At 30.8% G+C, this 25110-nt stretch overlaps 1 protein-coding gene across 11 annotated transcripts in view; it reads right to left on the bottom strand.

Moving 5' to 3' along the window:
• Positions 1–393: 393 nt before the first annotated feature.
• The window catches only part of LOC145261029 (uncharacterized), a 126504-nt gene continuing 101787 nt past the window's right edge, over positions 394–25110 (bottom strand). For 6 of the 11 annotated variants that reach the window (XM_080119160.1, XM_080119164.1, XM_080119162.1 and 3 more), the window contains one exon: positions 19278–20007. Coding sequence is in view for 5 of the 11 variants with exons in the window: in XM_080119162.1 (XP_079975288.1) it covers positions 19847–20007 (161 nt within the window). In the remaining 6 variants the exon portion in view is untranslated. Of the gene's footprint in view, positions 3092–10167; positions 10279–19277; positions 20008–25110 lie in introns of those variants that run through there. The other 5 variants (XR_013864387.1, XM_080119158.1, XM_080119159.1 and 2 more) reach the window with 3 other exon arrangements.

The raw sequence follows: 25110 nt of genomic DNA, 5'->3' as shown, positions 1-25110 counted from the left end.
CAAAATCATCTCAAAGCAAAATCGACTGTCATTTTTCATCTACTTATTTTTGGCTAAGATTTTGGAATTCCTTCATTGCTTCCGGCTTCCTTGACTGTGATAACATGTAGAAATTTAAATGTAATTTTTGGCTAAGTAACAGTTATGATAACATATTCAAATTTTACAATCAGTTTCCACACTTTAAAATTCTACAGGTTGGTAGAAAATTAAAATTTATTATGTTTGGTAAAAGGTATTTGTTGTATATTTTGTTTTGTCTCGATTTTTTAGCTGTTAACTATACTGCATGATTGCCCAAACTAACATTACCTCCACCTAAAAAAAGAAAAAAGAAAATGAATGATGCAAAATTCGAACCTGAAAAATTTACACACTTGACGTCATTGAATATTTTTCATTTCTTTTTTTTTTTGCTTGTTTTGTTTTAACATAAAATTACGGAATTTTCTTCATAGAACAGACAACTTGTAGAGACTGAATTGCAAAGTGATTCGAATGAACGCTAAAAAACAAATCCTCTAATAGCTTATCCTCTTTCTTTTTCTGCTTTGTGTGGATTCGTTTTCTTTGTACTTTTAAAAGTGAGTAAGTTTTCACAGGAACATGTTAACTTAACATATTTTCAAGCAATGACAATCATTTTAAGCCCCAAAGTAACAAATCGATGTCAAGTTAAAAAAATCGATGCGAACTTAAAAACTTCTATAAAACGATTTTTATTGGTTGAAAATAGTTTGAGTTAACACGTTTCTGTGAAAACTTACTTGCCTTGAGAAGAGACAAAGACAAGCTAAACGAAGCTGAGAAAGAATGAGGGTAAGCTATTTGAACCATTTGCTTTTTAGCATTCGTTCATATTGCTTTGTAATTCAGTCACAACAAAGCTGATTTTATACACTTCTTAACATAAGACGGTGTTGCAGGAAAAATGAGTTCCTGATGAAAATGAAGAAAAGTTTAGTTGTAGAATCAGGATCATTGCTTGGTATTCACTCAACTCTCTATTGATACAATGTTAGGTGTGTGTATATGTTTATATTAGTGCCTCGAAGATTAATCAGAAATCGGAAAAAGTTTTTGAGGTATTGGAATCAGAATAATTTTAGCCTGATTTCCGATTCCAAAAACGATTCTTTTAACTTTTTTAAAGTTTAAAACTTAAATTTTCATTGCTGGTACTAATGATGAAATGATAAATATTAATCGTTTTTGAACTACCAGTAAAACCACACACACACACACACACACACGTATGCACACAGGCTTTATCTGCCATAGCTCATCGTCCAAAGAGAAGAAAGAAAGAAAAAATTGGTTGACTGCCTCAAAATACTAGAATAGCTTAAAAAATCGCTTAAAAATAGTGTGTTCCTAATAAGAAATTTAGGTAAGAATGGCACTGGAAGAAATGACACGGTAAAAATGACATGGTAAAAATGGCATAGGTCACAGGCAGGTGTCCTCCATCCTGTGATGCACGACACAGTCTAACCTTAATAATTTTAAAGCCCAACCTTAACAATAATTTTACATCTTAATATTAACAATAATTTTACAGCTTAATATTAACAATAATTTTACAGCTTAACCTTAACAATAAGTCTACAGGCCAAATTGAACAATAATTTTACTGCCTAATCTTAATAAGTCTACAACCCAACCTTAACAATAAGTCTACAGCTTAACCTTAACAATAATACTATGACCTAACCTTAACAATAATTTTACAGTCTAACCTTAATAATTCTACAACCCAACCTTAGCAATAATTCTACAGCTCAACCGTAACAATAATTCTACAGCCAACCTTAACAATAATTCGAAAACCCAACCATAATAATTCTACAACCTAACCTTAACAATAATTTTACAACCCAACCTTGATTTTACAGCCCAACCTCAACAATAATTTTACAACCCAACCTTAACAATAAGTCTATAGCCCAACCTCAACAATAATTTTACACCACAACCGTAACAATAATTTTACAACCTAACCTCAACAATAATTCTACAGCCTAACCTCAACAATAATTCTACAGCCTAACCTCAATGGCGAAGATCAAAGTGTAGTATCTGCCAGAACAGATACTGCAAGCAAAGACCATACAACAATAATTCTACAACCCAACCTGAACAATAGTTTCATAATTTAACCTCAACAATAATTTTACAACCCAACCTTAACAATAATTTTACAGCCCAACCTTAACAATAATTCTACAGTTGAACCTCAACAATAATTTTACAACCCAACTTTAATTATAATTCTACAGCATAACCTCAACAATAATTTTACAGCCCAACCTTAACAATAATTTTACAGCCTAACCTCAACAATAATCCTATAGTCTAACCTTAGCAATAATTTTACAGCCCAACCTTAACAATAATTTTACAGTCTAACCTTAACAATAATCCTACAGTCTAACCTTAACAATAATTTTACAGCCTAACCTTAACAATAATTCTACAGCCTAACCTTAACAATAATTTTATAGCCTAACCTCAACAATAATTTTACAGCCTAACCTCAACAATAATTTTACAGCCTAACCTTAACAATAATTTTACAGCCTAACCTTAACGATAATTTTACAGCTTAATCTTTAGAATAATTATACAGCCTAACCTTAACAATAATTCTAATCGTAACCGGACACCTCACTAAACTCAACTCACTATAATAGATCAAGGTTGCACGTGTGTGCGAAAGAGACGTGTGTGTGTGTGTGTGTGTGTGTTTTAATTTTATTCCCGAACTCATTTATTCATTAATAGCGGTGCAGTTCCACAAAAGATATTAAATAAATTGTTTGGGAATAATTTGACTGTAAATAATATACGACCATATATTAGGAAATTGCCTAATTTCATTCAAAATGAATGCATAGCATGAACCAAGCGAAATTGGCGAGATATTTACAGAACCTGTATCCTACAATTGAACGACAAGTTAATGAATAATATTTGTTAAACTGTAAAAAAAGACAATAAAATGGAGTTGCGTTTCTTTTTTAGCTGTCGATGATTGCATACAAATTCGTGTGATCGTCCTTCAGACGTGAAGACATTCGACCCGGATTAACTGAAAAAAAAAAAAAAAAAATTTTTTAAATTATGAATCCAAGTCACAGGGAAGTAACTGACAACATTATAAAATTATACATTGATTATCTCCCTTCAGAAATTCAGGCAAGAAAATCGCAATAGCTTTGTAGAATAACTAAGATTAAAAAGTCATGTTAGATAAAAGTCCTTCGTTAAAATAATAAGATTGGAAGGTAAAAGTCTTTTGTGAAAATAATGTCCTTGTTTCTAGGTTTTTGTTTTAACTAGCGAAATTCGCCTTATTCGAAAGTCCTATGAAGAAAGTAGTCCGTTGTTATTAATTCTTATAGAAAACGTATGGAATGGGTGCGTGTGTGCATAAGTGCGTTTATTTATTTATTTATTTATTTTTTTGGTTGCCCGCGTGGCGTGTGTAATTATGGTTTCGACAGATTTGAAAACGACGATGAGATGAAAACAAGAGACATGTTCTCGTGTCACGTCGGAGCGAGAAGAGAGAGAGAGAGAGAGAGAGAGAGAGAGAGAGAGAGAGAGAGAGAGAGAGAGAGAGAGAGAGAGAGAGAGAGAATGTTTGTTGTGTTGTGCTTTTTGAATCGGATTCCAGCACAAGATTACTGCTGCTGATATTTGGTTTGGGAAAAGCATTAAAAAACAATCTTCTAAAATTTCTCATTGGTCGAGATTGTCACATGGTATTGTCTTTGCCTACGTCCGCCAGAAATATGTCTATTTTGCTTTTGTTGTTGTGAGAAAAGTGCGTGGGCAGATTTGAAATTATGTCGTTGCTGGAAGAACTTATTTTTGTGCAAATGTGCGGGGAAATTAAAATCAATGAACGTTCGTTTATTTGCGCGCGAGCGTGTGTGTGTGTGTGTGTGTGTGTGTGTGTGTGATTGACAGCACACTTTTCATATATGTCTATTCGCGTATTCAGTCGAACAATAAATTTGATTGTAAATTTCAACTTCCAGTTTTAATTCCTTTTCTCTTATAATAAGCTTTACTCTCTATTATTTGTGTATTGAGCTTTTTTATTTGGTTGGGATTAAAAAATATATATATATATATAAATACTTGGTATTTATATTAAATCGAAGTTTACCATTGCTTATATCAAGTAAACCCTGCATCTCTTTTGATTTCATATATATATATATATATATATATATATATATATATGACTACTTCATTTACTCACATAAAATTAATATACGAAAGTATAAATTTATGTGTAAACTTTAAGTATTTACTTCAAAAGTGCTCAATACGTAGGTAGAGCTAGTTAGTTAGTTATAAAATATATATGGCAATTAAGCTACACTGAATATTCCGCATTTCATCCACTCTAGGATTCTTCAGGCTTATGCGCGAATTTTGTGGTTGTCTGTCCTTTTTATAAGCCTGAAGAATCCTAGAGTGGATGAAACGCGGAATATTCAGTGTAGCTTAATCGCCATATATATTTTATAACTAACTAACTATATATATATATATGTTATTTGTTTTTGCGATATGTTTGGAATGAATTCAATTATTTACAAAATTGCATTTTTTACCTAAATGCGAGTTGGGAATAATTTTCCCTTTAACCAATTTCGTACCCCCATATGGGTGTTACACGAATGACCCAGTCTAAGCCGGGTTGACATGCTAATATATATATATGTGTATAGGTATATATACATATATGTATGTTCGTGAATTAAAATGTGGCACACGTCTGTGGATGAAATGTCAGAAATTGACAAGCTAAACGGGAATTGTTTCAATATTTCTCACAAAAATAAACAAACCTTGTTATTGTTATGAAAAATGTAACAGAAAGGAATCTGGTTATGTGGATGTTTTGAAAAGATTGACAGGAAAAAGTGACAGAAGGAAAAAGATAGCAGTTGGAGATTTGATTGTCAACCGAGTGGACGTCACGATAATTCTCTCTGTCGCTCCCCAACTCTCTCTCTCTCTCTCTCTCTCTCTCTCTCTCTCTCTCTCTCTCTCTCTCTTTCTCTCTCTCTCTATCTATCTATCTACCATAAGCAAGAACAACAGGAGAAATAAAAAACGGACTGTTGCTTACACCAATGGTTGTTGTGTTTTGAATTCTTAAAAAAGTTTATAATATAACATGGGGAGCGGTATATTTATTGTTTTTAAAATATAATTATCCACTGACACATGTTTTGTTGTCTACGACTCATCAGAGTGGCTGTCCCGATTTCGAATCTCGCTGGGTTCAGCCATTCTGATGAGTTATAGATGATGAAACATGTGTCAGTGGATAATTATATTTTAAAAACAATATATATATATTAGTGATGGGACGATTCCAATATTTTTCCCGATTCTGATACAATTACTGATTCCGATTCCAATTTTCTGATGCCAAAAACGATTTTTTTAATTGTCTTTTCATTTGATTTTGTTTAAAGTAAAATCTTCCACTGCTGAAATTAATGATAAAATAATAAATATTTATTAGGGACCTCCTCAGCTTGGTGTAAAGCATCAGCATTTTATACAATAACAGCAACGTTATCATTTCGTGTGTTTACTGTTTTCTGTGTCAGTGGCACTATAATGGTTAATGGAAGTAACGTTGTTGTTTTTTTTTTGCTATCGGATTTTTATAATTATATTGTAAAACAAATATATTTTTATTAAGGAACTACACAGACGAGAGATAATAAAATTAAAAATTATTTTAACGTTTTCTGTTGATACTTAACTTATGTATCTAAAGATAATGTTGCTTAAAGGCCTTCATACTTTTTTTGGAAAACGGCACAAAAAAAATGTTCATCCTTTAACAATTTAAATAATCAAATCAAAACAAATTTTTTTAGGCCGATTTTGGAGTTGTGACTTTTATTATCTCAAGAGTCATATATTCTTTTATATGAATATATTTTTTTTTTATTGGAAACCTGTTATACAAAAAAATCTGTTTAAACTTCATATCGTGTAATATTTGAATTTAATATCATTTAAATCTTTTAAAGCAGGATTTTATATATATATATATATATATATATATATATATATATATATATATATATATATATATATGATTGTTGAGCTGGATTAAATCCGACGATATGAAATAAAATGGAGGTGGAAGGACCTGGATACTCTTCTTCTTCAATGACCATCCCTCTTGAAGAAGCCCGCATAAATCGGGTGAAACGTTGAGTATCCAGGTCCTTCCACCTCCATTTTATTTCATATATATATATATATATATATATATATATATATATATATATATATATATATATAACTATTGTTAATTAGTTGATCTTTCCAGCTTTAAAACATGTTGAAATTTTTATGAACCTACATTTATTTTGTTTAGTCTTCGTAACACGAAATATAGGGAAGGGAGGGGGAGGTAGAACACCTAGAAAGAATATTTCCTCTAATATATTTAACGAAACCTAGTTTTATTATATAAGTTTATTTAATAATGAATAAATATCGAACATTTCATTGACTCTTGCTTTTCGAGTTTCGACGCTTATAGCAGACTGGGTGGGAAAGGGTTGCGGTGGGAGGGATGATTTCGTTTATATTTATACAGAAAAAGTAAATCTATAAATATAAAAACGAAAATGTATGTTTGTATGTGTGTTCACTTTTTCTGTATGTCTACAAAAGGCTTTTTTCAGAGAAGCGATCGCTCGCCTAACAACTATTTAAAACTTTTTATATCACATATAAATCGTAATATCTCACAGTTAACAACGAAGCTCGCCTGTCTATTTAATTTGCTCGACTTTGGGAAGATAAATATTCAACATTTGTCGCTCGCCGCATGTGGGTTAGTCTTTTTCCTATAACATCTTGGGAAGCGTTCCCGCAGTAAATGAAATACTATCCCACAGTCAAACTTGACCTCATTAAGTCATTAAAACGGGCACCTGCCAAATCCAAGTAATTAAATAAATTCAAACGTGTTTCCGTTAGCATCTCGCGGTGGGGCAATGGTTAATGTCGCATGTTTTTTGTTTCACACTTTAATTTACAACTTTGCCTCAAGGGTTCGGGTTCAATCCTCATACTTACCTACCAAAACATTTTTTTTATTTACCCTCCCCCCCCAGAGTTTCCACACACACCTCCAAACACCCAGGCAACACCGGGTACCCCTCGCTAGTCTATATATATAAAAGCGAAAATGTATGTATGTTTGTGTGCTTGTCTGCTAAAAACTTTCGACCGACACAACGAAAATTCACAAACTCGGTATCATATTGAAGCCCCATCCTTCGCTCGAAAAATTGGCCAGAAACATTCATTTTTTAACCCCGAAATCAACAATTTCCGACAGGGGTGGTCAACAAAAACGGTCTTCTCGTTACGACGAGCGGTTCTACGCATGCGCCAGATGACGTCATGACCTGATTTACTTTAAATAGTTGAAAAACTGGACAAATTTCATGTATGTCGCGTTAGGTCAGTTGATTAGTGCATTGGTTCATTATCTTAAAGTTTTGGGTTCGAAGCATGGTGTGAGATGTCTTCTTTTTTTTTTTTTTTTGATTTTTTAAATTTAAATATTGAACCAGTGTTATTTAAGCCATTTTTCACGTAACGTTTGTTTTTCTGTTTTTTTTTTTTACTTTGCTTATCCACCCCCGACCACACACCCAAAAACACCCAGGTACCCACCGATTTTTTAAATTTTTATATCGAAACAGGCTTATTTATGCCATTTTTCACGTGTTCGTTTTCTGTTTTCATCGTTCGTTTGCCTTACATTAGTTTTTTTGTGTTTTTTTCCCCGCTTAAGTGTTAGCATTGTTTTCTTTTTTTACTTTGCTTATAACAAACAAACCTGGTCATTGACGTCGTCGTCGTAACGCTCGACGACTTCCGAGCGTGCACCTGTCAATTTGGTTCTTACTTAAATAAATTCAAACATCTTTCACTTACTCATTCTGGCTGGCCGATTTTATTTTCAAACTTTGCGTCAGGGCTTCCGGTTCGATCCTACCCCCCCCCCCCGGGGGTTCTTTTTTATTTAACACCACACACACCTACAAACACCTGGGCAACGCCGGGTATCCCCGCTAGTTCTTTATAAATCTCTAAATACTTAACAATACAGTTGTTATTTATTCTCAATTACGGTAAAAACACACTTGAGGAGAATTATCTATATATTTTAGCTTTAAGTCAATATTAAGTACCTCCAACGCACGCCACAGTTTTAATCCCCGTATATGTAACACAACGTAACTGTGATTTAATTTAATATTACCATCCTAACTTTTTTACTGTTTAAAAGAAGAAGCTTCAAATAAACTGCTAATATTTTTAAAAAGTTTTTACAGCATACAAAAATAATGAAAATGCGAGACAAACAAACATTCCTATGTAGTGACGTTTTTGAAGCCGTAAATATACCCATGTTTTAAAATTCTAGCAAAAGTCAAATACTAGTCATATTTTCCTGAAATTTTCGATATTTATTCATTATTAAATAAACTTACATAATAAAAGTAGGTTTCGTTAAATATATTAGAGGAAATATTCTTTCTAGGTGTTAAAAAAAAAAAAGAATTGGTTGACTGCCTTAAAATGGTAAAATAGTCCAGAAAATTACCCCAAAATAGTGTGTATGTGTGTGTGAAGGGCAGGATTCAATTAAAGGCTTAAGAAAAACTAATTTATGAAAAATTATGTTCCACTGTACGTTCAGTTGTAATATTTTTCTTGTATTCATTTTATTATTATTATTTTGATGGGGGCAGATGGAAAGGTTGCTTTTGGCAATTACGTGGAAGTCATACGCATTTCAGTTAGTGGAGCGAAGTTACCTCCCTTGCATTTAGGCCCGTTTTACACAAACGCCAAAATTATTTTATCATTTTATGACGATTGTCAATAATTTCCAACAGAAAAAGGGATAAAACAAACAAAGAAAAAAAAATAGTCAGCTGGAGTGATTGGATGAGTTTTTGTGTCTTCTTCCACTTGCAAGAATTACAAAATTAAAATGTCCATCTTGATCTACTTGCTGCAACTTACTCTAATCTTTAATAATATTGTGTCCGAGATGGGTATATTTGCTGATGATACAACGCTCTATAATATGCATGAGAGAAGAACGGAAGTACACAAATCCAAGACAATGGCAGAATCGTTAGCAAATGATCTTCAGACAGTAGTGGAATAGGGGGGGGCATATGGTAACATTTAATGCTATTCTCCTTTAACAATTCCAAGACCCCTCTCCAACCACCGATATGCATGACAAATAACACCCTATCTGAGAATTCTTCCTTCAAACTTCTCAGCCTAACATTCACGGGCAATATGAACTGGAACAAATACATTGAGGACATTACGAATGCTGCTGCAAATAAGATGGGTTCCCTCTATCGTGCTAGAAGACTACTCATATCTGAGAGTATCCTGTACCTCTACAAGGTTATCATTCGCCCATGCATGGAGTATTGCTGCAACATCTGGGCTGGTGCATCTGCCACTGGCTTCTCTTACTTGGATAGGATCCAAAAAAGAGTTTTCAATCTAAGAGGTTCCACTTTGTCAACTAAGCTTCAACCCCTGTCCCATCGCTGCAATGTTGCATCCCTGTGCCTGTTTTACAAGTATTTTAATGGAATATTCTCTGATGAACTCGTTGCACTTGTGCCCCTTCGATGTATGTATTCCTGACAAATCCGTTTAGCAACAAAATCTCACCCCTTTACTATTGAGATCCCTAAATGCCAGAAAGCTTTCTACTCTAATAGTTTCATCCCTGAAACAGTTAGACTTCGGAATGTTCTTCCTACTACCTGCCTCCCTGACTGTACTGATATGCAGAAGCTTAAATGTAATATAAACAAACATCTTGTTAATTTTTCTTAGGCATGGTGCCAAATAGTAGCCCCTTACGTCCAAGTGGCGATATGTCTTGTTAGGGGTGTGAGTAAAAAAAAGAAGTAAATCAATTCCCAGAGAAAATAATGAAGTTATTTGTTGTTCTTTTTAATGGATTTTATTATTTTATTATTCCAACCACAAAACCAAGGAAGGTGGTGAAGGTGTGCGGAGGAAGGGCTAGAATCAAATGACGGTACTTACATTGCACATTTGTCCCCGATGTTCGTGGTTGGGGAACACAAAAAAGGAAAGGCCTTTTAAGCTGGGTCTCGCTCCCCAGTGAAGTCAGGGAATTTTCACATGGATCAAGAGCTAAATATAGAGAAAAAAAAATGAGAAAAAAGGGCAACTCTTTTAGGTTTTAAGAAAACGTGAAAGAAATCCTGGATTCAGCCCCCTTAATCAACAGGTCGATTTTTCAATTGGACAACATGTCAAGAACATGCCAAGAAAAATAATTTTTTAAAACACAGAAAAAGATTATATACATAGAGAGAAATAAAAAGGAACAAACCGAGTTATGTGACCATCAACGTTTTGTCTTTATTTCAAGACTTCCTCAGGATGAATGAGATTAAGAAAGCAAAAACACCAGTACAAATATTTAAAAATATTTCATGTGCAAATGCTGTTCGATTTCAGAAATGACCTTCCTGATAAAATTGTTTCGGAGATGGGTATATTTGCCGATGACACCACTCTCTATAACAGATATGAGGGGAAAACAAATGAACACATATCCAAGGAAATGGCAGAAACACTAGAGGATGACCTCCAATCTGTAGTGGAATGGGGACAAAAATGGTTGGTCACATTCAATGCTGCTAAGACTAAGCTTGTTTCCTTCAATAATTACAAGAAACCTTCTCTACCACCAATAGCAATGGCCAAGAACACATTGCCTGAAAGTACTTCTTTTAAACTCCTCGGCCTAATGTTTACAGGGAATATGAACTGGAATAGATGCATTGAGAGCATTGTCAAGGCTGCTGCAAGGAAGGTTGACTCCCTCTACCGTGCTAGAAAACTACTTACGCCTGCCAGTATCCTATACCTCTATAAGGCAACCATTCGCCCATGTATGGAGTACTGTTGTCACATCTGGGCTGGTGCATCTGCTGCTTGTCTTTCGCTCCTGGACAGGGTTCAAAAGAGAGTCGCCAACCTGATAGGTCCTGAACTGTCATCTAGGCTTCAGCCTCTGTCCCATCGACGAGATGTTGCATCCCTCTGCCTGTTCTACAAATACTTTAATGGTGAATGCTCTGACGAACTGCAAACACTTGTACCTCCCCGACGTAACTACCCCCGACAAACCCGACAAGCTACTAAGTCTCATCCCTTTACAGTAGAGATCCCTAGGTGCAAGAAAGCCTTTTACTCCAATAGTTTCTTCCCCAGTACTGCAGGTCTTTGGAACTCCCTTCCGGGATTCTGCTTTCCCAACTGCACTGATATGCAGAAGTTCAAGTGTAATGCTAACAAACATCTTTCTACTCATCTCCCTTCATAATGACCCTGCTAATTAAGTCCCTGATAGTAGCCCCCTGCTTCAAAGTGGCACTGTGCCTTGTTTGGGGTGAAAATTGAATAAAAAAAAAAAAAAAAAAAAAGAAATGGAAAAAGACGTTGGAAATTGAAAAAGGAGGGGAGCTTGCGTTGTTAAAGAGAGAGAGATTTTTAATAACGTCATATAGTCGTTGAAAGTCATAGAGTCGTTATTAAAAATCTCCCTCTCTTTAACAGCACAACCCCCCCCTCCATTTTTGAATTTCCAACGTCTTTTTCTGTTTCTGAAATAGAACAGCGTCACACTTTGCATATGAAACATTTTCAAATATTTGAACTGGTGTTTTTGTTTCTTAATCTCATTCATCCAGAGGAAGTCTCGAAATAAAGACGAAACGTTGATGAAAACATAACTCGGTTTGTTCCTTTTCATTTCTCTATTTTGTTGGAATACTATTTCCATTATTCTCATCATATATATATATATATATATATATATATATATATATATATATAATAAAAATTACAATTAAATTTACCAAAATGATCCAAGATGGTAAAATTAAAGTATATTATAACTATTAAAGAATTAATATTTATAAAATTATCTCAGCCAGATGTAAAAGCTCGATAAAACCAAATAGGAAATAGAGCTTATAATATGAGCAAACAGTTAATAAAATATGTTAAAAAACACTTTGAAATGAGTTTCCTTTTCAGATTAAATATGTTTTTAACTCATTTCAAAGTGTTTTTTAACATATTTTATTAACTGTTTGCTCGCTCACACACACACACACACACACACGCACACACACACACACACACACACACACAAAAACACACACACACACACACACATATATATATATATAGTCGGTTTATTATACAAACATTACATCAGACCAAAAAGGGGACGATATTACAAACATTACATCAGACCAAAAAGGGGACGATATTGAAATGAGAGTTAAAGTTACATTCGTTTTTTATAAAAATGTTCGGGTGTGGTTTATGCTCTAAAAGAAAAAGAAAGAAAGAAAAAAAAAACGAATGTAACCTTCACTCTCACTTCAAAATCGTCCCCTTTTTGGTTTGATGAAGTGGTCTCTTTGAATTTAGGTTCCACTGAAACATGCATGCACATATGTAACCAATAATGTTTGCATAATAAACAGGCAACATACCTTCTCTGTCCGCCATTAAGCACTCTTTAATAATCATGCGGGTTTCAGTGGATTTGCATTTAAGAAACCAAACTATACAACCATTATATATATGTGTGTGTGTGTTTATTTCAACCTCGAGGATTTTTATTTAAATCATTACAAGTTGTTTTAATAGAGAGGACAATAAAATTATCCTGCCGATCTCGTCAGGCGATCTAAGCCAAAATAAATTAGAAGGAAAAAGATTCTTTTAAATTACGTATAGGTATAAAAAAAAACAAGAGTTAAAGTGCTGGGTATATAGGGGAGAGGAAGGAGTGAGAAAGAAAAAAAGGGATGGGGGGATATAGATTATATTTATAGTTAGAAATGAAATTAAAAATTACGAACAGAAGGAAAGAAATTAAAGTAAAAGTAATTAAAATGAAAAGAGGAGATTGTTTGTTAAAAGGGGGAAAAATTTCTTTCTTTCTATTCTTAATCTTTAATTTCGATTCTAACTATAAATATAATCTATATTTCTCCCCCACCACCCTTTTTCTTTTTTCTTTTCTCTCACTCCTCCCTCTCCCCTCTCTATCCAGCAGTTTTTTTTTCATACCCATACGTAATTTAAAAGAATCTTTTTCCTTCTAATTCATTTTGGCTTAAATCGTCTGACGAGATCGGCAGGATAATTTTATTGTCCTTTCTATTGAAACAACTTGTAATGATTTAAGTAAAAATCTCCAACGTTGAAATAATAAAACCACACACACACACACACACACACACTGGTTATACCAACCCGACGTTATTGTTCAGGAAGCAGTGAAATGATTTTAGTAATTTGGTATATATGTAGAATAAAGACCATGTTATTGTTGGAAGTTTCCATCAGTTTATGTAAAACACTGGAAGTTGCCAAATGAAAGTTTTTTTTTCACACAAATGGTGGTTAATTTTTTTCAATGAAAAAGAAAAATCATTATTACAAAGATAATCAATGAAAAATTAATTGAAAAAAATGAAAACAGTATTCATTTTTGTTGTCACAAAGAAAAGAAAATGAATAATTATTATACATTTCTTACAAAACTTTAAGAAAATTAAAATAAAAATCACTCATTGTAAGGTAAGTTTCATGAATAATATTTATTTTTTAAATAACAAACAATTGATTGCAAGCAAAGAATTTTTGTATTTCTTTTTACATGATTTTTTTTTCTCATTTTTTATGTTTTTTGTTCAAATTAAGATAAATATTTACTTTTTATTATAAATGAATGATAGAAAAAGTTTTCTTAAATGACGTTGGTTGCTGCGACTTCATTGACTCAGTGTTTCGACACCTTTCGGCGTTTTACTTAAACTATCTGGAGAATGATATGGTCTTTTGCATAAGTACAAGGGGCCTTCAATAAGTTTCCAAACTTTTTTGTAAAGGCAATTAAAATAGTCCAGACCTTGCTCCCTGTGACTTTTAGTCATTCTTTAAGCCCAAGGAAATCCTTAGAGGCTGTCGTTATGAGACAATTGAGGAAATGAAAGAGGCTGTGATGGGGATCATTGACATGCTCTTACAAGAGGCCTCCATGGGGCTTTCCAGAAGTTGTTGGAATGGTACAACAAGTGCATTGCAGTCGGAGGAGATTACTTCATAGGAGACTAGAGTTTCATGTGTGTACTATTAATAAAAGTGCTCACACACAAAAAAAAGTCTGGGAACTTATTGAATGCACCTCATATCTTTAATTTTTACTTATTTGCACAACTCTTATATTTCTCAATTAAAAACATGAATTGTTCTCCTGGTTGATTTTTGTTTTTAGGTGATTATTTAAAACATGTTCTATATTATTAGCCGTCTGGATAAGACTAAGTAATTTTGAAAATAAATTGTAGCAAATTACATTATTATATTTCCAATGGTACACAAATAACAAATAAAAAGTGGCTAGTAAGCAGCAAAGCTTTATTTATCAACTTAAAATGCTATTTGGGTCTAACTTTAAAAATTCAAAAAGATTATTTTATTTGTTGATATTTTGAATACTTATATACTTTTAAAAAATATATTTTAATTTTTTTTTTTTAATTTTAATTAAAAAATTTTTTTGATCCTATTTTATAATCAGTTTCATAATCACATATTTTCCTTATCAGCCTCACTGACTGACGATATATATATATATATATATATATATATATATATATATATATATATATATATATATATATAATAATAATAACTTTCTTTAACCAAGTAAGATCTGTGACTTACTTGTAGTTTCATTAAATACTTTTATATGCAAAATCCGATCCTGCATTTTGCTAATTCCTGCCCTCACATGAGAAGGAGAGTATTTCTTCGAAACTCTGCGGATTAAGGACTATCCATTATCTTGTGTTTCCTTTTTTAAAATTAAATATGTTTTTAACTCTTTTTCAAGATGTCTTTTAACATGTTTTATTAATCATTTGTTCATATATATATATATATATATATATATATATATATATATATATATATATATATATATAAAAGCAAATAGTTAATAAAACATGTTACAAAACACTTTGAAAAAGAGTTAAAAACATATTTAATCTGAAAATGAAACCCTTAATAAGTGGATAGTCCTTAATCTGCAGAATTTCGAATTTCGTCATTAGCAAAATGCAGGATCGGATTTTGCAGGCAAAAGTATTTGATGAAACGGCAAGTAAGTCAAAGATCTTACTTGATAACAAAAAGTGAAGCAGAGGGAATATGGTGAAGAAAAAAAAAAAAAAAAAAAAAAAAAAAAAAATATATATATATATATATATATAATGTACATTTATTCATATATGAGCTCCTTTAGAATGGAAACAAAGATTAAAGCAGCCTTAGCAACCTACACGTGGCAACTAAAAGAAAAATTGAACAAACTCTCATACTCAGAATTGAAATAATGTTCGCTTTGCAATGCTGAGAAGTACCATAATCTATGGTTAATTCATGATCCAGGAAAAAGCTGTTTAAATGAACTGAGCAAATGCCTGAACAGTTGTGTACACAGAAGGAGGGCACTCCTTATAAACTGGGATGAGAAAAAAGACAAAACGTGAATTTTTTAAAATTTTATTTTTATTTTAATTTTAATTTTTTTCTTATACAAAAAGAAGAAGAAAAGGAATATGATTATAAGGTTTTAACATATTTTTTTACGACCTGTCCCAGCGTATTATAAACATCCCAACCTCCCTATGTTAAGAACGGCTTTTGAGGTTGAGGGAGATGTTTATTCCAAAAGCCGTTCTTAACATGGGGAGGTTGGAGTGTTTATAATATGCTGGGGCACATCGTAAAAATTTACCGGTTTTAGTTTAGTGTAGCATTTCCTTAGGCTAGATAAGCACCCCCCCCCAAAAAAAAAGTAAAGACTACATTTAAATTTTAAATATACATTTTTAAACATATATTTTTAATTTTAATTTTAAAATTGATTTTAACTTTTAAATTTTGAATTCAATTTTAATTTTAAATTTAGAGTTTATATTGATTTTAATTTTGATTTTAAATTGAATAAATTTGTCTAATCTGATGGATTAATAATTAAAATTTATATAAGATAAGTTTCTTCAGACTATCATAAAGAAATTTACACTTGACCCATATTAAATAAGACGGTTGAAGGAAACTATAAACATGTGTTATATAGTATATATAGAAGAAGAATAAAGTTGAATAATAAAAAAAAAAATTATCCATTCAAATTAGGCTTCAGGCTTTTACAAAGTTATCTCCCTTAGACTAGAAACTGAGTTAGGATAAAAACAATTCGTTTAAGACCGAAAAAAATTTAAAATTAATAAATTTAATAAACCATATTTTTTCATAGGTGACGTGATAAATAATTCACATATATTAGAATATTATATAACAGAAACATTTTAAATATATACAAGTTCTCCTTTTTCTTTTTCATTTTCTTTTTATTTGTTTCTTTAGCGTCCAAAATATTAAACGAACAATCTTTTAATTTTTATCATTGAAATTTAAGGTTGTTTAAAAAACAAGATTTGCACAATATCGTGTAATGTATGCGCATGTTTCCAAATTTGGTTATAAAACAGATGTGCATCGGCTGAAGAGAGCTTGATATGGGGATCTAAAACGGTCCCCTATTACCAGGTTTGAAACCGACGGTACCGATGATTTATCTCATCTAAACCATCTGACAATAAAAAATAAATATTACGCTCTTATTTTTGGAATTTTTCCTTATAATAAAGCACTCTACTGGAATCCTTTTTCCCAAAATATAACTGAGTATGACTAAATATAACTAAGTAATGTATATAAAAAATAAGAAGTTATCAGAAATTTAATTATCATTATATTTGTTCTACTTATTGAACTGAGTACTTTTTAGATTCAGTATATTCCAAATTAATTAATAGCATCATCATCATTTAATCATCATCATCATCATCATTATCAATTAATCATCATTGTTATTATTTAATTATCAAGAGTAGTCACACAAAAGATTTCTCTTTGAGAACAACTTATGGTGTTATCTGGAGTCTGAGTGACAATAAGTCACCTCAGATTTTTAGTACTCTCCACCACTTTCGATACTCCTTGCAGATGAATTTGCATTATCACAACAGCTGCTTACCATTGATTTCTCGTTGGCAGCGAATATATTATTATTATTATTGTTATTGTTATTATTATTATTGTTTATTATTATTGTTGTTATTATTATTATTATTATTATTAGTAGTAGTAGTAGTATCATTATTTTTATTATTGTCATTATTATTACTATTATCATTATCATGATCATCATTATTATAATAATTATTATCATTAAAATACTGTAATGTTATTTTTAATTGTGTTTATTTATTATTAATTGAATGTTATCCATGCAATAATAACTGAGTTTAATGTTATTTCTTTATCATTTTATGGAAACGTTTATCTTTTATCCTAAATAGTTTGACAATTTGTGTCTTTACTGCTCGGTTGTAAGGTGGGTTTAACCAGATTGTATTTCGTCTGTTATTATTTTTTATTAAATGTTAATTTATTACTATATCTACTATTTTTTTAATTGGCAGGAGAAAAATTGCTTTGTTGAGAGAGGAAGAGAGAGAGCAAAAATACTAAGCTAGAGAGACGCAATCAGAGAAAGAAAGAGAGAGAGAGATAAGATGAGAAAGAGAGAGAGAGAGAGAGAGAGAGAGAGAGAGAGAGAGAGAGAGAGAGTGGGGAAGGAAGACAGAATTATAAAAAAAAACTCTTTCTTCTTTATTCACTTTCGGATGAATGTACATGGTTTAAATGAAACTTTGAAGCCGGAATCTCATAAAACTTTTAGGAAAGCACCATGCAAAAATCCCCCAACGCCGCTTTCTTCAAGAAACGGTAACCCCCCACCCCGATAATGTCAATCGGTACTATTGAACTTGTCTGGAACAATTTCGTTTTAGTTAATTTAGGTTTTGTATTGTCCCCTCTTTCTGATCTGAATCAATAAATGAAAATTGACTAGTTAGAAAAGTTTCATTTGTCAGCTAAAATGCTATTTGAATCTGACTTTGAAAATCTTAGAAGATAACTTTATATATTAAATAACATGGCACAGTAATAACGAATGAAAATTGATTAAATTTTAAACAAAATTATGGCGAAGTAGATTATTATATTGCCAATAACATGGTACAAAAATTTCAAATTGGGTTGTTTGAAGCAAAGTTTCATTTGTCAGTTTAAATGCTACTTGGGTCTGACTTTGAAAATCTTAGAAGATAACTTTGTATGTTAAATATGCTTTTTTGTATGCTTAAATATTATATTTTAATTTATGCAGATTTCCTATATATTACTATAAGAGTCAATTTTCGATCCATTCTTATATACTATAAACTTGTCATTTCAAAAATTAAAATATACCAATATGGCTTGGGTACATCAGCTTGAATCGAAACCGAAACCAAAACTTATGAAGAAAAAAAGAATGTATGCATATATAACTTGAGTTCTTTCAGTTATAATCGAAACCGAAACCAAAAATTATGAAGAATTCTTGGTAAAATTATTTATTACAAGAAATGGAAAGGCATACCAATTAAACGACAGACACTCGGAAGAAAAAAAAAATAAATGTGATATAGAAAATAACACACACGCTATCGTATTAATATATAGATTAAAATATTTTATGTACCAAAAACAGTTTTTCATGAAACTATTTTAGTTAAAACAATGTTGTAATAAAAATAATTTATTTAGAAAAAGTCAGTTAATATATATATATATATATATATATATACATATATTGTTGTAATAAAAATAATTTATTTAGAAAAAGTCAGTTAATATATATATATATATATACATTTTTTCAGATTTAATGTTTTTATAAAAATATTTTATGTACAAAACCATCTTCGTTTCGCTAATAATGTATCGCTAAGTTCGAGGTTTCATAACAGATATGCATCTTGGCTTTTGTTTACATTTAAATGTTGTAGTTGTAGCAATGATATTTTAATTAACGAAGACATCAGCATCTCTCTCGCTCTCTCTTTCTCTCTCTCTCTCTCTCAATAAACAAATATAAAACAAAAATAAACAATGAAAAAACAAATAACTGCTCAATTTTTGTCCCTGCTGGCCGAGAGATTTGTGTTATATTTTTTATTTTTCTCGCCAATAATAGATTTTTTATGCCAATAAAACTTATGTCAATAATAGATTTTTGATTATGGAATAACTTAAAATCAATTATTTCTTAACAACTTTTGAAAGATAAAACCCTAAATTTTATAGAATTAAAAACAAATATAGCGGTGAGAACACGCTAATCGAATGCAATGTGGAGCATTCATAAATGTGTATTCCGAAATTAAATGTCTATTCCAGAATTAAATCTCAACCAATCAAATTTGCCGGAAAGCGTGACACACAAAAAGAATACACACGCTATCGTATTAATATATAGATTCTCCATTTTTTGAAGTAGTTAATATCTCTGCTATTTTGAAGTGAGACATATCTTGCAATATGCTTATTACGTTTCATAAAAAACTGTGAATGATGGACAGACATTCATATGAGATTGATTGAACGGAATCAAGCTAAAAGTTATAGAAAAACCAAAATTAACCGAAACGAAATTTCTCCATTCCAGAAAGTTCTGAGATACCGTAAGTTCGGCGAAGAATTAGGATTTGTTGATGTTGTCATGTGGGAGAATTTGGTAAGCTGGGCTCGATGAATTGTCGGACTCTTCACAGTCGGAGATTTTGTTGTTTGCGTTGTGTAGATTCAAGTAGTGGAAAAGTAAGTTGAACACTTGAGTTTTCGTTTCGGCTGCGTCCTCACCTGAAATAAATTGACACGGCGAGGCTCAGATGGTTTTGCCGAAGGAAGAAAGAAATGCTTAACACCCTCTACTAAATCCCTCCTTCTCTCAAATTCCCACAAAAAATGAGATTCTACTTTTGTTAGGCGCTTACACGTGGACACCTTTAAAACACTTTGCAGAAAGGAAACCGTCCCCCCTCTCCCCTAAAACGAACCTAAAAGAAAACAAGTATTTTAGAATTTAAAGTAGGGGACCAGCTTCGTCTATCAATTTACTGTAAAATGATCTCCAAATTTTTAAAGACATTTTAACGCTTTTGCCATTTAACCAATTATTTTTTTGGCAATGGGAGATAAATATTGTGCGTTTTTTTGGGGGGGGGGTTACATCTTTCAGTGATTAGTGTTGTTTTATGATTTCGACAATTACACTTATTGGTAAAAAAAAAAAAAATATTAACTGTCTTAAAATGGCCCGGAAGTGGTGGATCATTTTACATTAAATTTATAGACGAAACTGATCCTCCACTATAAATTTGGTGCTTCTTTACAATAGTGTGTCGTCCTCAGAATTGGCAGACCGTAAAAAATATTTGAAGCAAAAAAAAAAAGTCCAAATTGATAACTGTAGCCAAACTTTCACAAACAGAAAAGCCAAATTCAAATGACAAAGATTGTGCATAAATCATTCAAATACGGTAAAGTTTCAATATATGGTTGAGTGGCAGTTTTAGTCATTTAGAACTGCTTTTAAGCTTCACCGCTCACTCAGTTTTCGACCAGATTTCAAACAATTATTACAGTTTATAGATCACCTTCTCAGCTATATTGTGAAAAAACAAAAAACAAAAAACAAAAAAAAAAAAACAACAAAAAAAACAAAACAAAAAAAATCAATTTTCTTCCAGTAAAACAAAAGTTATGATGAATTTACTAGTGTTCAAAATTGTAAATAAAAAAAACGTAAGGAGGTGAGCGACGGTTTTTATACTGGTTCCCATAGCAACCACGTCGCTTCAGCGACTGCTGTTGCTACCAATTCACCACTCTCGCGAAAAGAGAAGTAACAAGTGAAACAGACACAATGAAAGAATGAAAGGGAGATAATTGGGGTGATTTTATTGAAGCAGACGAAATTGAAAGCGTACATTGTTATTACATATGTGTATGTTATGTTTATGGGGACAAAAAAAAAAAAAAGATTGAAATTAAACAAAGAAAAAGTGAGTTTACTGAAAGTCTGGAAAAATCATAGATTACAATAGAAAAATTCGAGCATGAAAAGTAATATCATTAAGCTTCTAGTTGTTAAAACTGGAAAAGCAAAGGAGAAGATATTCTAGTAAAAAATATAATAAATTTATAATTTAAAATATTGCGGCATTAAGAATTTAAAAAAAATTCAATTAATAACATTATATAATCAATTGTTAATACTGAAATATTTTAAGTTATAAATTTATATTTTTTACTAGAATATCTTGTCCTTTTCTTTTCCAGTTTTAACAACTAGTCCTTTACTTTTCCATGTTTAAGCTTAACCATATTACTTTTCATGCTCGCATTTTTCTATTGTAATATATAAATAGTTAAATAATTTATTGTCATTTTTTGTGCTTGTGTAGATTGGCGATGTGGTGTCTGAAAATTACGAAAATAGTTTATTAGAAAAGTAATTATTAAAAACAAAATTTTGCAAAGTTGCGATTTTAAATCAAGGGAGATAACCGCGACTGAAATATACGTAATTGTCATTGTGTAATCTCTGAATTTGATAGATTTGATTGGCATAATGAAAAATATAATTTTTTTTTTTTTTTATATATTTACGTACGCACTTTTTTTTTTCTTTTAACAATTTAAATAACATTACCAATCTACACAAGCACAAAGAAAAATATATAAATGTTTGTATATTTACGCGCACACTCATTGTTATTTTTTTTAACGATTTAAATGTTCAACTTGGCTTTTTTGTTTGTGAAACAAACAATTATCAATTGGGCCTACGATTATCAATTGGGCTACAATTATCAATTGGGCCTTTTTTGGACTTTTTTTTCTGAAAGATTTGGCTTCAAATATTTTATATTATCTGACAACCGTACATATGACACGTTATTGTAAAGAAACACTTAAATTCTTTAAGGGTGGAGAAAGTTGACATTGGGTTTACTTTCGACAGCCTTGTAACTCTCTCTTGCTTGATTTTATCCTTTAATCCTTATATTGCATGGACGATGTTTCTAACAATGGACAAATAATTCTATTATCTGTGTCGGAATCTATCCATTTAACATTTATCGTTGATTAGTTTTTGATCTCGAAGTAGTATTTTTGTTCTTGTCTAGAATTAAAAAAAAACTAAAGAAAAAAATTGTATGATATACGTACTTGCGAGAAAATGAAAATATCATATTCCAAAAATCACGTAATTTTATTAAGTAGTTAGTGTGTTTCAGTGTTTCACTAAACTGTCGCCAGGTAGCGCTTCTCGATCAAAGAACATAGTGGGAATGCGGCGTCTAGCGTTGGATTCATTAGGAACGATCAAATAAAATTATAGATGATGTTGGGGGGGGGGGGTCGAATTCTAAATAAAGAAGGAACGTATTATATATAGTGTAATGCAGAAAGGTGTATAGAGTCTTTATCATAGTCTTAAATGTATGTAGTATATGTCTTAGGGTTAAAGTTGGGGTATAGCGTGGATGGGGGGTAGTTCTATTTTAACGGCGTGTAAGGTGTCTATTATCTATGGAGGGGCATTTTTTTTTTTACAGATGCAACCGAGATGACAACAGCACTATGAATATATATATATATATATATATATATATATATATATATATATATATATATATATACATATTTATATATATATATATATACATATTTATATATATATATATATATATACATATATATATATTTATATATATATATACATATATATATATTTATATATATATATATATTTATATATATATATATATATATTTATATATATATATATATATATTTATATATATATATATATATTTATATATATATATATTTATATATATATATTTATATATATATATATATATATATATATTTATATATATATATATTTATATATATATATATTTATATATATATATATTTATATATATATATATTTATATATATATATATTTATATATATATATTTATATATATATATATATATATTTATATATATATATTTATATATATATATTTATATATATATTTATATATATATATATATATTTATATATATATATATTTATATATATATATATTTATATATATATATATTTATATATATATATATATTTATATATATATATATATTTATATATATATATATTTATATATATATATATTTATATATATATATATTTATATATATATATATATTTATATATATATTTATATATATATATTTGTATATATATAAATATATATATATATATATATATATATATATATATATATATATATATATATATATATATAAATACCCGTTCACATACACCTTTCACGATAGAGCTAGAGCCCAGAATTAGATAGAATCGAACAATTGCATCGACAACGGACAACGCCAGACCCAAAGTGGGTTTCGATGTACTGCATCTCATCAGTGACGTGCTCCAACATAGGCGAGAACTCAGGTCGTCGCACTCATGAAGTGTGCAATACTGACGACCTAACGAAATGGGCCAAGGCGCAATATATTGGCTATGCCTCGATTTTTTAATTCTTATATTTTCATCCAGTTTTACATTCTACGATGTGACAAGTAACGCGTCTGGGGAGTCGGCTCATTTCAGTTAATGTTTGTAGATGTTATATCTACCGCCTGCATACCAGCAGTAACTATCTTAGTTGTATAGCAAGCACGCGTTACTTGTCACATCGTAGAATGTAGAACTGGATGAAAATATAAGAATTTTAAAAATCGAGGCATAGCCAATAGATTGCGCCGTGGCCCATATGGTTAAGTCGTCAGTATTGCAAACTTCATGAGTGCGACGACCTGGGTTCGCGCCTATGTCAGAGCACGTCACTGATGAGATGCAGAACATCGAAACCCACTTTGGGTCTGGCCGTTGTTGATGCAATTGCTCGATTCTATCTAATTCTGGGCTCTAGCTTTATCGTTAAAGGTGTATGTGAACAAGTATTTATATATCTATCTATAATCTCCTCTTAATGTCTAATATATATATATATATATATATATATAACTTTGTTGACCCTTCAACAGGTGCCACAAAAAAATTAAAGCTATATTTCGTTACAGTTTTACTTTAATTCAAAAAATGTTTCGAAAAAAAAAAAAAAATAACATACAAAAAAATCCAATGTTACTTTAATTTGAAAAATGTGTCATTCAAAAGCAGTAATTGGCCGAGCGCCATTGTTAGGGGGCGATAACTCCAATTTCTTCTTGGTCAAATAAATAACAAACAAGATTTTTTTTTTTTGAACACAAAAATATTTGAAAACCAAAACAACAAATTTATAATTTAAATGAAACATTTTTTCGAACTAAAGCAAAATTGAATTTTTTTCTGAAATATTTTTTGAAATGAAGTTTAAATGTGGCACCTATTTATTGAAAAGTCTGCGTAAGAAAATACAATTTTATTAAAAAAAATTCGTAATTAAAGCAACATTGAATTTTTATAAAAATATATATTTTTTTCAAATAAATTCCCAAAAAGTACGAGTTATCGTCCCCTGTTCTTTGACTGAAAAGCCCACCTGGCGATAGTTTATCGAAGAAGCATACACAAAAAACATGGGGCTCGCCCGAATACTGCAGAAGTGCCCATTTAAATTATTAAAGTGTTCGGAAAAAAATCCAATTTTACTTTAATTAAAAAAATGTTTCGGAAAAAAAATTCAATGTGGCTTTAATTCAGAAATTACTTTATTAAAATTATATTTTCTTGAGCAGTTTTTTCAATAACTGTCTTTACAATTATATATTTATACATTTTTATACACTAAATGTTTTGGTTTTCAAATATTTTTGTGTTCGGAAAAAAATCTTGTTTGACATTTATTTGACGTGTTATTTGACAAAGAAGAAATTGGGTTATCGCA

Source organism: Euprymna scolopes, chromosome 37, assembly GCF_053919585.1.
Source record: "Euprymna scolopes isolate OS-2025 chromosome 37, ASM5391958v1, whole genome shotgun sequence".
NCBI lineage: Eukaryota > Metazoa > Mollusca > Cephalopoda > Sepiida > Sepiolidae > Euprymna > Euprymna scolopes.
This window is presented reverse-complemented; position numbering and strand designations above follow the sequence as displayed.